Source organism: Mustela lutreola, chromosome 7, assembly GCF_030435805.1.
Source record: "Mustela lutreola isolate mMusLut2 chromosome 7, mMusLut2.pri, whole genome shotgun sequence".
In the NCBI taxonomy this organism is placed as follows: domain Eukaryota; kingdom Metazoa; phylum Chordata; class Mammalia; order Carnivora; family Mustelidae; genus Mustela; species Mustela lutreola.
Genome location: NC_081296.1, coordinates 124,916,100 through 124,932,255, shown reverse-complemented (window position 1 = coordinate 124,932,255; position 16,156 = coordinate 124,916,100). Strand labels below are relative to the sequence as shown.

The 16,156-nt window shown below is 40.2% G+C and overlaps 1 protein-coding gene across 5 annotated transcripts in view; it reads left to right on the top strand.

The window, feature by feature from the left end:
* TDP1 (tyrosyl-DNA phosphodiesterase 1) overlaps positions 1-16,156 on the top strand; it is an 87,506-nt gene that overhangs the window by 48,585 nt on the left and 22,765 nt on the right. For 4 of the 5 annotated variants that reach the window (XM_059182525.1, XM_059182522.1, XM_059182523.1 and 1 more), the window contains one exon: positions 15,499-15,601. The exons of the other annotated variant lie outside the window; for it this stretch is intronic. In XM_059182525.1, coding sequence (XP_059038508.1) covers positions 15,499-15,601 — 103 coding nt within the window. The remainder of the gene's footprint in view (positions 1-15,498; positions 15,602-16,156) is intronic. 5 annotated transcript variants of the gene reach the window in all.

Genomic DNA, 16,156 nt, shown 5'->3' with positions numbered 1-16,156 from the left:
ATGGGTCCTTTATTTTTATTTATTTTTTTTTAGAGGAGAGGGGCAGAGGAAGAATCATAAGCAGGCTTGATGCCCAGCACAGAGCCCAATACAGAGCTTGAGATCATGACCCTGAGATCATGACCTGAGCCAAAATCAAGAGTTGGACTGAGCCACCCAGGTACCCCTTGGATAGATGGATCCTTTTAAAGACTAGGCTGACAGCTAGACTGAATTATACATGGTACCAAAGCTAGCCCTCCAAATTCAGTGTGAGTATGAAAGCATTTGCTTGGGGACATAATATGCCTGTGGCTGAGAAACAAAATGATGTTGCAAATAGATTTCTCAGCCTATTTGGTGAGTTGTCAGAACTGCTCCTTATAAAAGCCCACACCCAAGTAGCTGATCTCCTTTAGCGCTCTGCTCTTATCTGTGGGAAAACGTGGGTCATAATCATGTTTATTTTTCTTTTTTTGCTGGAATTTCTTTGTGAATGCCTTATCTATGAAACAAGAGAGCCCCAAAACACAACTGGCCTGTTGTGTCCCCTATGGTAACTAATTTCATAACATTATTGGACATGAGCAGAAATGGTTTAATTGTAACCATGCTATTAAATTCCTAGTCACTACGTTAAAAATTGGGGAGGACTGCCTGGATGGTTCCTTCTGTTAGGTGTCAGACTCTTGATCTTAGCTCAGGTCTCGGTCTCAGGGTGTTGAGTTCAGACCCTGTGCCTGCTAAAAAAAAAAAGAAAGAAAAAAATTGGAACATATATCTGTATCAAGGGAACCAAAATCCTTTTGACTTCCTTAACAGAATAAAATAGGAGCTCACTATATTTCTGCCCTGGGGACTTGTGCTAGAATTATGAAATCAGTGAAGCAATCCATTGTAGAAACTTTAGACCTATCTTCCACTGACATTTCCTAGGATGAAGAGGCCTGGATGGATCGGCCTTCTGGAAAATTCCATTTTTTAGTGAGTACAAGAGGAAGACCAGAGTCGTGTTCCCAGAAATTTATCAAGGGTATTAATGTTGGTAATAGCTAACATCTAATAAGCACCATTTATGTGCCAGCTTTACACACTCTTACATACCTTCTCTGATATAACCCACACATTCCTTTTATAAAGCAAGTACATTACCATATTTTACAGGCACAGAACTTGTAGAGCAGCAGTGTTGGCACTAATAGAAATGTATGCAAGCTCAGATTCTGCTCTCACTACCCTACTCTGCTGTTGTGCTTAATTTTCAACAATAAGACTTTTTCTCTAGATTTTAAAGTTTTAATTTATAACTGTAATGAACAAAATAGTCTCAATAAATTGTATCTTCTGGACCTTTGTATATTAGTCTCTTCTCTTGAGTTAATTAGATGTTTCTTGCCTATGTGACATCTGCAGGATTCAGTTGGGAGACATCTGTGGGCCATAGACAGACAGCTTCTTGACAGCAACAGGGTTTGCCAGGTAGGAAAGAGCTCAGATAGCCACGGGGTGGGGGAGTATGTAGAAGACCTTGTGGACTAGGAAATGTTTGCATAGACGTGGAGGCAGTCAGTAAATCAGTTCATTTAAAAGTAGCAGAGTCAGGAAAAGGCTGAAAAGCATAAATAAGACTGAAAAGCGTAAATCTGGTCAGACTGAAGAGGTTCCTAAATTCCGGGCTGTATATTTACCTTGTGCTTAAGTAGAAAGGACACATGGATACTTTGAGAGCCTGGAAGAAGGTGTAAATGAGAAAGGGCATTTACACCATAGACAGGGCAGTCCATTTGGATCCAGAGCCCAGTGTGAAAGAGGCAGAACTAGGGAGATCTCATTGGAGGTAGAGGATGTGGAGCAGAGAAGTCCAAAATGCACGAGATTTCTGAGCCTGACTGAATGAGACTGTGGGTAGCGGGGAAGGTGGGAGAGATCTGGTTTTCAGAGGGTAAAGGTATGCTGATAGGTTCTGTTTTTAGAGTATTGGGTTTGGATTGATAATGTGACATTCCAATAGAGAAATCCAGCTTATGGTTGGAGATATTAGTTGAATATGGTGACAGCTCAAAGCTGGTGAAGTCTGGGAGTCCTACTTAATCAGCATAACATTTGCTGTTGGTAAGCCGGACAGTAGAATGAGCCAAGGGCCGAGCCTGAATTTAGAGGGTTCATGGTGGGAAGGGCAGCAAATGAGAGAGAAGCTGAATAGTCGAGGGGAAAGAAAGCCAAGGAAGAGAGATGGAAAGTAAGTGGAGAAAATCCTATCCATGCAGGAGAGAAGTCTAAAACGGTTTCTCCACCATGGCATGATCGACCTCTGGGGCCAGGTGACTTCTGTTATGGGGGTTGCCTTCTGCATTATTGGATAGTAGCATCCCTGGCATTTACTCGCTAGCTGCCAACAGCATGCCACAGTCGTGACAATGGAAAATGGCTCCAGACCTTGCCCCATGTCCCCATAGGGGCAAAAAACTGCTCCCAGATGAGGACTGCTCATCTCTCTAGAAAAATAAGGACTCTGAAAAGACCACTGTATTTGGCAGTTGCAAATATTGAGTGAGTGGAAGTCAGATTACAGAGAATTGAAGAGGGAGAAAGGGAAGGAAAGGAAAAGGAAACAGGGCGAAGACCATTCACTCAGTACATCAGAAAGGTGGTGAAAGCAGACGCTTGGGCTCTAAACTCATCCAGTTTTTATGGGGTAGAGCCAGCATTTGTTCACTGTTCTCTTTTGATAGGTTGTCCTGGCTATTTATTCTTCTTTTATTATTATTATTATTAACATATAGTATATTATTTGTTTCAGGGGTACAGGTCTGTGATTCATCAGTTTTACACAATTCACAGCATTCACCATAGCACCCAATATCCATCACCCAGCAGCCCTCCAGCAGCCCTCAGTTTGTTTCCTGAGATTAAGAGTCCCTTATGGTTTGTTTCCCTCTCTGGTTTCATCTTATTTCACTTTTTTTCCTCTCTCCCCCTATGATCCTCTGCCTTGTTTCTTAAGTTCCACATATATCAGTGAGTCTCACTGATATATGTGGAATATGATAATTATTTTTTCTTATTCTTACATATAAACTCAATAAGCTTGTCTTGCTCTGGGAAAATAAAGTAATGGTATTTTTACTGGGGTTAAATTAAAAGTACAAATAAATTAGTCCTGTGTGCCTTCATGTGTACAAATAGTTCATTACTTTTCAAATTTAATAGACTCTCTTTTTTAAGCAGTTTAACAAAAATCTGAGCAGAAAGGACCCTTCATCTCCTTTTCTTCTGTTGTTAACATGTTGCATTAGTGTGAGACCTTTGTTATACTTGATGAGCCACTATTAATACATTATTAACTAAAGTCCTTAGTTTAGGGGCACCTGGGTTTCTCAGTGGGTTAAGCCTCTGCCTTCGGCTCAGGTCATGGTCTCAGGGTCCTGGGATCTGCTCAGCAGAGAGCCTGCTTCCTCCTCTCTCTCTGCCTACTTGTGATCTCTCTCTCTCTCTCTCTCTCTCTGTATCTGTGTTAAATAAATAAAATCTTTTAAAATAATAAAATCATAAAGTCCTTAGTTTACATTAGGGTTCATGTACATTCTATGGGGTTTAACAGAAGTAAAAGGACAGGTATCCACCATTACATTGTCATAAAGAGTAGTCACTGTCCAGAAATCCTCTGTACTTCACCTGTTCATGCTTCCTTTCTACCATCCCTTCACCCCTAGCTCTGGCAGCTGCTGATCATTTTACTTTCTGTATGGTTTTGTTTTTATCAGAATGTTGTATAGTTGGAATCATAATGTATGTAGTCTTTTCAGATTGCTTCCCTTCACTTAGCCACATGCATTTAAAGTTCCTCCATGACTTTGATAGCTAATTTCTTCTTAGTGCTATATAATAGTCCGTTGTCTGAGTATGCATCACAACCTGCTGTCTGTTCACCAACTGGAGGACATCTTGGTGGCTTCCAAGTTTGCACAGTGAAGAATAAAGCTACCGTAAACACCCATGTGCAGGTTTTGTGTGGACATAAGCTTTCAACTCCTTTAGGTGAATATTAAGGAGCATGCTTTCTGGGTTGTGCAGTGTGAGTGTATTTAGTTGCAAAAGAAACTGCCAAACTGTTCTCCCAAGTGGCTCTGTCATTTTGCATAACCACCAGCAAAGAATGTTAGTTCTTTTTTTTTTTTTTTTTAAGATTTTATTTATTTATTTGACAGAAATCACAAACAGGCGGAGAGGCAGGCAGAGAGAGAGAGAGAGAGAGCAGGAAGCAGGCTCCCCACCAAGCAGAGGGCCCGGTGCGGGGCTCGATCCCAGAACTCTGGGATCACGACCCAAGCCGAAGGCAGAGGCTTTAATCCGCTGAGCCACCCAGGCACCCCAGAATGATAGTTCTTGATGCCAGTATTTGATATTGTGGTTTTTGGAGGGTTTTGGGGTGGGGTCTTTTGGTCATTCTAACAGGTGTGTAGTGGTAGCTTGTTGTTTTAAGTTGCAATTTTCTAAGGACAAATGATGTGCAGTATCTTTTCTTAAGCTTATTTGCCATCTCTAATATCTCTTGGTGATGTTTCCGTTTAGATCCTTTGCCAGTTTTTTAATCAAGATATTTTAGTTTTTATTTCATCACACCCAGAATTTGCATTGAATTTTATTTGTTGAAGCATAATTGAAATGCAGTATTTTCAGGTGTATAGACTTAGTGATTCAGCAGTTACATAAATTGCAAGATGCTCATTGTTAAGTGTAGTTACCAAATATCACCATACAAGTTATTAAATATTGACTATATTCCTTATGGTATACTTTCCATACCCATGACTTAACCTATTTCATAACTGGAATTTTGTACCTCTTAACTTCCTCACCTATTTTACCCATCCCCCTACACCCCTCCCCCTGGCACTCACCAGTTCTATTGGTGAGTCTATTTCTGTTTGTTCATTTGTTTTTGTTTCTTAGATTACACATATAAGGAAAATAAATCATATAAAAGTATCTAATCATATAATAAGTCTTCTTTACTAAGTATTTCTGACTTATTTTGCTTAGCATAATCCCTCTAGGTCCATCCATGCAAATGGCAAGATCTTATTTTTATGGCTGAGTAATCTAACGTTGTATATATATATACCACGTTTTCCTCATTCATCTAGTGATGGACACTTAGGTTGCTTCCATAGCTTGACTATTATAAGCAATGTTACAGTAAACATAGTAGTGCATTTATTTTTTCAAATTAATGTTTTTGGTTTTATTGGGTAAATAACCAGAAGTGAAATCACTGGATCATACAGTATTCCTGTTTCTGATTTTTTAAGGAACCTCCCTGCTGTCTTCTGTAGTGGCTACACCAGTTTACATTCCCACCAACAGTGCACAAAGGTTTCCTTTTCTCCACATCCTTGCTGAAACATCATTTCTTATCTTTTGGATACTGGCCACTCTGACAGATGTGAGGTGATACCTCATCGTGGCTTTGATTTGCATTTCCCTGATTATTAGTAATGTCTGAGCATCTTTTCATAAATCTGTTGGCCATCTGTGTTATCGCCTTTGGAAAAGTATCTATTCAGGTCGTCTTCCCATTTTTAATCAGATTATTTGTAGGGTGTTTTGTTTTTTAGGTGTTAAATTGTAGGAACTCTTTATATATTTTGGATATTAACCCCTTACTGGATATATCATTTGCAAGTATCTTCTTTTGGTATGTTGCCTTTTTGTTAATTTCTTTCACTGTGCCAAAGTTTAATTTGTTGTGGTCTCAAGTGTTTTTGTTTTTGCTTTCCTTGCCTGAGGAGACATATCTGGAAGAACATTAAGGCTAATGTCCAGAAGATTACTGCTCATGTTTTCTTCTAGGAGTTTTATGGTCTAAGATCTCAGTTTAGGTCTTAAATCTGTTTTGAGTTTATTTATTATGAGAAAGTGGTCTAGTTTCATTCTTTCGTATGTTTTGCATGTCCAGTTTTCCCAGCACCATTTATTGAAAGGCCTATCTTTTTCCTATTGTATGTTCCTGCCTACTCTATCATAGATTGGCCATATAAATGTGGGTTTACTTCTGGGCTCTCTATTTTGTTCCATCTGTCTATGTCTGTTTTTATGCCAGTACTGTATATTGTTTAGATTATTAAGGGATTGTGATATCTCCAGCTTTTTTGTTCTTTCTCAAGGTTGCATTGGCTATGTCAGGTCTTTTGCGGTTCTATACAAATGTTAGCATTATTTGTTCTCGTTCTTTGAAAAATGCCATTGGTGTCTTGATAGTCCTTTATTAGGTATGTGTTTCGCAAATATTTTCTCCCAGTCCATGGCTTCTATTTTCATTCTCTTAATACTTCTATTTGCAGAGCAGAAGTTCTTAAGATCAACTTACCAATTTTTTTTTTGTTCTTTCAGGGATTGTGCTTTTGGTGTTGAATCTAAAAAGTCCTTTCTCTTTTATGTTTGTTTCTCCATTTTTAGGCATGTACCATATAAATCCAATCTGATAATCTCCACTTTAGTAGGTGACTTTAATGCTTTTGTGTTTTGTTCATACTGATGTATTTGTAGTTTTCTATTTTATGTTATGTGTTCTTGTTTCCATGTTTCTTTCTCTGCCTACTTTTTCTCACTTCTATCAGATTCATCAGGTTTGCTTTATTTTTCTTCTATTAATTATCTTTCTTCTATTAATTATCTTTCTTCTATTAATTTAAAAAGTATAGTCCATTTCTAATCTTGAATCTAAAGTTATTTGGGGTTTTCATCTTCCTAAACAACTAGAAAAATGTGGAACTCCCAATTCTGATTGTCCTATCTCTTACATGTTCTCCAGGATTGTTGTTCCAATAGTATATTGAAGCCTTGGAAATGAATCATTCTTGCTTAGAGTTAGCCACAGGTTTACAAACTTCTTTGCTTGCTTTTTTTCCTGGCATATCTGTCCTTTCTAGTGAATCTAGTTTTCTTTCCTAAACTGTATCTTTTTTTAGTTCCTTGAAACCTTTTCACTGATAATAAGCACTTGGGGGGAGTTTTTATAAAACTACCTTTACTTCTGCCCTCATTTCCGAGTAATAATTTTAACTAGATTTAAAATTCTAAGTTGGGGGGGCGCCTGGGTGGCTCAGTGGGTTAAAGCCTCTGCCTTCGGCTCAGGTCATGGTCTCAGGGTCCTAGGATTGAGCCCCACATCAGGCTCTCTGCTCAGCAGGGAGCCTGCTTCCCCCTCTCTCTCTACACACCTCTCTGCTTACTTGTGATCTCTCTCTCTGTCAAATAAGTAAATAAAATCTTAAAAAATAAAAACTTAAAAAAATAAAATTCTAAGTCAGCCATTATTTTCTCCTATTTCTTTGAAGAATTTTTTTCATTGGCTTTGAACTCATTTGTTGCTATTAGGAAATTGCCATCTAATTACTGTTCCTTTGTGGGAAATCTGCCTTTTGTCTCAGCCTGCTTTTAAGATTTTTCTTTATCTTTGGTGTTCTGTAGTTCTACTACAACAGATCAATAGATGTAGAATTACTTTTAGTCTTGATGGCATTTGTTGTACTTCAGTCTGAAGATCTATTTAAACAATTCTCTAAGATTACTGGTTTTCATCTCTGAGCATATTAACTTACCCATTTTTTGTTTTTACTTTTTAAGATTTTACTTACTTATTTGAGAGAGACATATTAGCACCGTGGTGGGGAGTGGTAGGCAGGTGGAGAGGAATGAGCAGGGAGCCCAGTGTAGGGCTTGATCTCAGGGTCCTAGGATCATGACCTGAGCTGAAGGCGGATGATAAAGCGACTGAGCCATCCAGGTGCCCCTCAATTTAACCATTTTTATTTCCCTTTTATAACTCTTACTAAATACATGTGAGACCCTTTCAGTCTTCAGCCTTTTATTTTTCATTGCTTTGCCTCTGAGTTGCTTTCTGTGTTATTTCTTCAAGATTTCTCTCTTCTAGTTCATTAACTTTTTTTTAGCTTCAACTAAATTCAGTGACTGCATTTTTCAGTCTGAGGCTTTAGTAATATATAGTATGCTTTGTGGTTTAGAACTTAGAGCACAGGTACATTGCAGGGTTCAAATTCTAGCTTTACCACTTACTACCTGTGATTAAGTTATTTTTCTCATCAGTTAAATTAGGATAATAGTATAGATATACTATAGTTAGAGAATCTAATAGTTTAGAATGAGAATTATCAGAAGAATAAAGGGATTAAACAGTGTGGTAAGTGCTGTGTATTAACTGCTATTGTCACATTTGCATTTTTGTCTTTTTATTTCACAGTCATTGTTTTTTTTTTTTTTTAAAGATTTTATTTATTTATTTATTTGATAGACAGAGATCACAAGTAGGCAGAGAGGCAGACAGAGAGAGAAGAGAGGAGGAAGCAGGCTCCCTGCTGTGCAGAGAGCCCGATGCAGGACTCAATCCCAGGACCGAAAGATCATGACCTGAGCCGAAGGCAGAGGCTTAACCCACTGAGCCACCCAGGTGCCCCCACAGTCATTATTTTAAATATATTTATTTTAAATTACCATCTTATCAGTTATCTGAAATCTAATCCTATTTTCTGTTGATTTTTTCTCATGGATTGGGATTATTTTCCTATTAATTTAAAATTTGGGGTTATAAAAGTCTCTTCATTGAGGCTTTAACTGTAAGAATCTTCTTTCATCTAAGTGTACCACTGTGTCTCCAGATTTTGTTTCTGCCAGCCTGGAACAAATGTCTGTTAATAGCTTGGCATGGAGTATGACACATTCCTGGCACTCCAGTATTTAGAGATCAGATAGAAGTGACCAGAGAGGTTGAAAATAGAAAACCAAAGTTTAACAGAAGTTGAGGGAAAATACCTCATTTTTAAAGGAGGGATCTGGGTGAGTTATGAAAGTTTTATGCTGCTAAGAGAGAAGTAAGATGAGGTCAAAGGAGTTTCCATTGGATTTGATAATGTGGAGGGTTTCTGTGACTTTGAATGATTGTAGTACAGTAGTGTGGGGAGAAGCTTTATGAAGTAAAAGATTGAAGACTGAGATTTTTTTTGTACTATACCTGATGCAATAAGAAAAAGATAAAGGAAAAAGTAGAGCTATCTGTAATATAGGTGACATGATTATAAATAATAAAGTTGTTTTGTTTTTATTTTTTTCAAGATATTATTTATTTGACAGAGACACACCAAGAGAAGGAACACAGGCAGGGGGAGTGGGAGAGGGAGAAGCAGGCTTCCTGCTGAGCAGGGAGCCTGATGTGGGGCTCAATCCCAGGACCATGGGATCATGACCTGAGCCTAAGGTAGACGCTTCAAATGACTGAGCCAACAAGGTGCCCCAATAATAAATTTCTATGTTAAAAAAATATCAAAAGCACCAAATAGCTAGAAATAAATTTAACAGAAGTTGTGTAAGACAACTACACCGATAACTGTGCGTAAAACACTGCTGAAAGAAATTAAATACATGGAGCTAGATACAACGTGTTCATGGATTAGAAGATTCAATATTGACATCAGTTGGTCCCAGCTTCTTTGATTTCATTACAATCCTGATCAAAATCCCAGTAGTGTTTGTTGTAAAAAAAGAATCAGCAAGCTGATTCTAAAATTTAAAAAATTTGAAAATGCAAGGTATTAAGAATAGGCAAAGCAGAGAGAACAAGCTGATTGCATAATTTACATGTATATATACAAAAGATCTAAAATAGCCAAGATGGTCTTAAGATAGTTACAGTACCTGTTTGGAAGACTTGGCTTAAAATGAGAGTAAGACTGTGGTAGAGTTTAGTAGGTATTCTAATCAAGGGAATAGAGTCCAGAAATAGATGTAATTAAACACTTTTGACAAAGGCACCAGCTTTTCAGTAAATGGCGGTTAAGGCAGGTGGATATCCATGCTGAATAAATAAACCTTGGTCTATCTTAAGCCATAAACAAAATTAATCTCAGATGGATGATAGACCTAGGTAAGAAAGCTAAAACTATGGTGTGAAAACTGAAGAATATTCTCATATTGACATTGGAGTAGGCAGAGGTTTAGTAGATGGCACAAAAATGCACTTGACCATAAAAAAAAAAATCGATGTATTTTTGGGCTTCAAAGATATTTTAGAAATTCAGTTCGTCAAAAAATACCATTTGAGGATGGATAAAGAAGGCCTTTCTAAACAAGACCTCAAACTCAGATGATGGTAAAGGAAAAAAATTGCAGCTTAGATAAATTGTCTCCGCTCCCCAAAAAAGGAAGAAAGCAAGCAAGAAAGACCTGAAATATAAAAGTTCTCATTAGCAGCTTCAAGAAACTGGGAGAACATTTGCTGCATAATTATAATATATGAAAAGCACCGTGAGATAAAATAATGGCTCCTCAAAGATGTCCTAATTTCCAGAGCCCGTGAAGGTAGCAGATGGAATCTTAATGAGGGAGATTATCGGAGAGAACCCAGCATAATCACAAAAGCACTTACAGGTGGAAGAGGGAGAAGTCCAGAGTGATGGCGATAGGAAGAGAACTGCACTGACCTTGGCCTTCGAAGGTGGAGGAATGGAGACACAAGGATTCCAGGTGGCCTCTAAAAACTGGAAAAGACAAGGAAATGAATTCTTCCTAGAGCTTCCAGAAGAAATCCAATCCTGCCAACACCTTGATTTTAGTCCAGCAAGTCCCATTTTAGACTTCTGATCTCCAGAAGTGTAAGATAATGAATTCATGCTGTTTTAAGCCACTAAATTTATGGTAGTTAGAGCAGCAATAGGAAGCTATGCATACTGGTTATCAGTAAAAGAGACAAGTAAACCTAGATGTCCAATAAGTACAGTTAAAAACACTGAGTACCACTAGTAATCAGAGAAATCAAATTTAAATGAGATCTGTTTTACCTATTAGATTAGCAGAAATTTTCATAGATATTATCCATCCAGTCTTCTCAAGAATCCAAGAGTCTCTTATACATTGTTGGTGATAGTCTTAATAAGAAAGATGTTTGAGAGGGAAAATCCATCAAAATTAATAAAATAATAAAGATTATTTCCTTGTGTATACCTGTATACAACTTGAATCTTTCACAGGGAGTATCTTTCCATATCACTTGTGAAACTATTTTTCAGTGCATAAAGAAACCGAGTCCAAGGGCAATACAAAAAAACCAACAAATGCAAAACAGAAGATGCATGTTGAGAGTGGGGAGCAGGAAGGGGTGCAGGGGGAGAGAGACAGGCATACTGCCTGCCGGATTTTAGGCTGGGGTGACAGCAACATTAGCTAGAGTTAATCATTTTCCCTCCTCATCACACAGCTGCTCTGTCTACATCTTCTCTCACATCTGTTGCCAACATTCTGTTTATTGCATCTGTCTGTGGAAGTATCCGTACCCCCCACCCCCGGTCCTCTAAGAGATGTGGCTAAAAGCTCAGTCTGTTAGCCATGTCTGCACTTATGGTGCAGCTGCTGCCTGGATTAAGTACTCATCATGAAAGAGATGTTTTCCATGGACACATGTGCCCTTAACAGTCATCTTGTGGTTTTATACACCTCCTAATCGTCTTGAAACAAGTACTTACGGTGGTGAGCATTTGGTAATGGAGGTAATTGTCAAATCACTGTCATAAACTCAAAACTAGTATGGCAGCTATACTTCAAGTAATAATTTATATAAATAATATTTTTTTAAATATTAAAAGTAAACTCATTGAGCAGCATAAGTAGGTGCTCAGGCCAGGATTGGAGGTGGCTGATGATGTTACCAGCCTTTAAACTTCTAAAAATGCATGAAGCCAGATGGGCCCACAGGTCTTCTTCCTTGCTCCCTTCTTTCTTGCATGGCTGTTTAAACACCCCAGCATGTTACCATGAACATTCAGGCAAACACCGCTCAGCCGTGAGTTCCCAGTGAATAGCATGAATTTAATATTTCTGGTTTTGGAATACATAGGTAGAGGGCAGCTATCTGGTTAGGAGGTGGATGTGTCTAGTCATTGTAGACTGTTGTCCAGAAAGCGTTTATGGCTTCATTGGCCAAAACCCCCTCATTCTAGGGACAAGAAACTGATGCCTAAGAAGAAGAGTGCCTGAGCATGTTGCTATTAGTGCGGAGGCCAGGACAGAAATCTCTCCCACTTGGGGGTCAGGGATCTTTTCTGAACATCTGCCTTCTTCATGTACCTTACTTGGGTGGCATCCTTATGCTTTCCTTGGACTTTGTTACACATTAGCAGTTTAAATTTACTCTTAAGGTTTCAACTTCAGACAAAATTTCCGTATTCTGGATGAGTTCAGGTCTCTAGCTAGCAGGCAGGCTTTACAAGCTGTGACAGGGTAACCTACCACCAGTTGAGCTCTTTGTCATTAAGGGCCTTGTGAATTGCCTAGTTCAAGAACTGACCATAGGTCCACTTAGCTGGTGGCTCCAGAAAAAACTTTACCCTGTGGTGGCTTCGTAATGTGTCAGTATACATAGGCTGAACCACGTTTTCCAGAATACCCGTTCTTTTATGTTTCTGGTTGGGGTGGAGCCCAGAGGAGATTCTTGTTGGAGATTTGGAGGGCACATGTGATGTAGCAGTCCTTTTTATCACCTAAATGTTGTGCTTTTGAGCCAGCTTCCCTTGTTAGCAAGAGGCAGCAGGGGACCAGCAACTGCTGTATCTGCTCCAGGTTCCTGCTTTAGCTCCTCTAACCCCGGCCTCACCTGGTGCGTGCACACAAGCCCCCCCCAACCTTCCCCATTCCAAAGCCAGAGGCAACACAAGCGGACATGGTTTTAGTCTCTACTCGTGACTTCAACTTGTTGCCTATGGTTCTAGCTTGTGGCTGTCTGTCTTTCCTGGATACTGCTAGCCCCGAAGATTTCAAACTCCAGCTCAGGGCAAAGGTGGCCCTTACAGACTGCCTTAGAAACTCCTGCAATTACAGAAGTTAAACTCCTGTAAATTAATACGTATTCTGTTTCATACACACTCATCTAGTGGTTCTGCTTCTCTGGTTAAACCATTACTGCCACGCACCTGTTCCCAAGGAAGTCACTGTATTATTCACCTTACGTAGCAGCTTAAACAGTTTCTGTGGGACAGTACAACTTTGGACATCCAGGATCCCATCCTCTGGAATTCTCCAACTTTCAGAATCCTTCCATACTCCTAAAGAACAGAAAATAAACTAAAAGCCCCAACCCTCTTTGATGAAGCATCATTTGACACTCAACAACAACAGAATGGACCCGAGCACTGGCAGAGGAGAGAGCAGCTCAGTCCAGCAGGAGGCAGAAGAAAACTGAAAGGACAGGGATCAGAGTACAAGTGAGCCTGAGTAACAGCAGGGGCCACAGCCAGAAGTCAGGAAAGGCAATAGACCTAGATCCTGAATGGAAGAGAAAAGCTAGAACTCCTCTGAAGTTTTGGTAGTAAAAAAGCTTGTCCTAAGCAGCCCTGTAATCTTATGTACCTCACAAGGCACTGGGTTTCTGCTGGACACTTGGAGATGCCCATCTACACCACATACACCACAGGCAGTAGGGCTGGAGTTTGGTAAAAATACCCCTTTGTCCTGACTGCCCTGGGTACCAGTGATCCACAGTGTGTTCAGATATAAAAAAATCATTAAAGATGCTCTTTCAAGGAATATTGACTTATCACCTAGACAGCGTACAAGTGACTTTCCGTATAACTATTCAGGATATAGTTAAATGTTCCAGATGCTTGGGATTTTATTAGATGCTGAATACAAAGGAGGGCGTGGAGGAAACTTATCTGAAGAGCTATCTTCGTGGTCTCCAGTAATCTTTACCTTGTAATAAGCCCTCCAGTTGTTGAAATGACTAGTTAGTGAAGAAAGAAAACAGACCTTCCAGAAAGTGCCTCTGGCCTGTGATGCTTAGGTGTTGCAAGTCAAGGGAGCAATCAGGTGGTGACCTAGAAAGTGGGGAAAATACTCAATGGGAGACTGCTTCCACCTCACCTCAGTGGCTGGTTGTGCCATTAGACCTGTGGCTTTGCCCAGGAGGTCACCGTGTTTTACTAATGGACTAATGGGTGAGAAACCTACAAGCAAGCTATCCTCTTGGACTTCTAAAGAAAACAGTTTTCCTGGAGTCATAATACCACTTTACTGTGAACTTCCCCACTCCCCCTGCTCTTTCCATCTTTGTGATCCATCAGATGGTGGTGTTCATGATTGTGGCTTTTGAGCAACAAAGTAGAGTTTCTTGTTCCTCAGTATGGTCCGTTAAGGATGACAGGCAAGTCTGTCCATGTGCTTTAAGTTAGCTTCATTGTTTCAGCACTTTTTAAGCTGTGATTTCCATAGTCCTTGTCTATTCCCACAGGACCCTGAACAGAGATCACACTTTTCGTCTTTCTTGGTTACTGCCTCTCTCTGATTCTGTGATTCCTGTGACGCCGGGTTAGCACTTGCTTCCAAGAATACTTGATGCCCCAGTGATCTAATTTTGAAATAATTCCATTGTCCTTGAACTCGGGCTGTAAGAGTCTGAATAGCAAAGAATATCCCCTATTCTAAAAATAAGGGAATTTGGGTGAGCCTCGTTGGGGGAAAAAGCGTTGTGGTGGGTTTATGTTAATTAACGGTGGGTGAGGGTTCTCGACCTAGTTTGGTGCAGGAGAGCATGTTTCTAGAGCTTATGCCTCAGAACTTAGGTCTGTTCCCTATCCGGATTACCTCTGGGTCTTGATCCAGTCTGGGAGCCTCTCTTCCGGTCAGGCCCAGGGCTCCTTCTTCTGCATCCTGTGACTCGTAGGCATACCTGCGACTCTCGGCCCACGTGAAACAAGATTCTGAACACACCGTTTCTTTCTGGATACAAATGCCAGTCTGCTGCCCTCCTCTGTTTTCCTTAAGGTTGAAAGTAGAATTTAGCACTTCCTGGCCTAAAACCAAAGGCAGAAGAAAGGAATGTGAAGCTTAAGATACTACCTAAGATCATATTGACATAGTTTTTCCTTAAATACTATTTTGGCATATAATAAAATCAGACCTTCCAGCTACACCAGAGTCCAGGAAAGAAAGCACTTTAGACAGAGAAAAAAAAAATCTAAAAAGGATAATTATTTTAATAGCTGTCCTTGGGGAAAACACAGATAAGGGTAAAGCTGCCCCAAATTAACAATTAGGTAAATGCTGGGGATTATAGCACAGCAGGATTTAGTATTCCATTTCTTTTTTTTTTCTTTAAAGATTTTATTCATTTATTTGACAGACAGAGATCACAAGTAGGCAGAGAAGCAGTCAGAGAGAGAAGAAAGCAGAGAGAGAGGAGGAAGCAGGCTCCCCGAGGAGCAGAGAGACCGATGCGGGGCTCGATCCCAGGACTCTGGGATCATGACCTGAGCTGAAGGCAGAGGCCTCAACCCACTGAACCACCCAGGCACTCCTAGTATTCCATTTCTAAAACAATGCACAATGCTGCCAAAAACTGAATGAATGTGATTGCAGCTCTCTGTGGTTTTGACCGATGTACTTGAGGCTGTGAAAGTTTGACCTGAGCTGAAATGCCTCACTGAGTCCGCCCTTTCTGTGTCCTTGTCCCTGCAGCGCGAATTTGTCCAAGGCTGCCTGGGGAGCGTTAGAGAAGAACGGCACCCAGCTGATGATCCGTTCCTATGAGCTTGGGGTCCTTTTCCTGCCATCAGCATTTGTAAGTTCACATTTGAAACTGCCTGAGTGGTCACATGTGAAGCGGGTTGGATTTTTATGTTCTCTTCTTTTGATCATGATGACCTGCCCGAGGGCAGGAGGTGGCAGGGCCAGGGTTCTAACCGAGAGCCTGTGCTCTCAACTGCTGGCCTGTGCTAACAGATATATTTAGCACTCACTATTCTGGGTGCCATGAGATTGCTGCTCTCAGGAAGCATACCTGATGACAGACTGAAGATAATTGCGTTGGGTAAAGTTAATCACATGTTTCACAGGATTTAAATATTGTTAAGATTCATTACAAGATGGTAGTGACAGGTCACCAAAGGGATGAGTCAGGCAAGAGCAAGATGTTCTTTTGGAGGAGGTCTTTGGAAGCTAGAAGATTTAGTAGGGCGCGGGGGAGGGGGTTGGTGGGGGAGGATGCCTCGAGTTTAGGCTAGGCAGAGAGGAGAGGGAAGGGCATCCCATGTTGGAAGTGGCATTAGCATAAGTCAGGAGGCAGGGACGCTCACAACATCTGCTTGAGAAGGAGGTCAGAAGGTCACAGAGACCC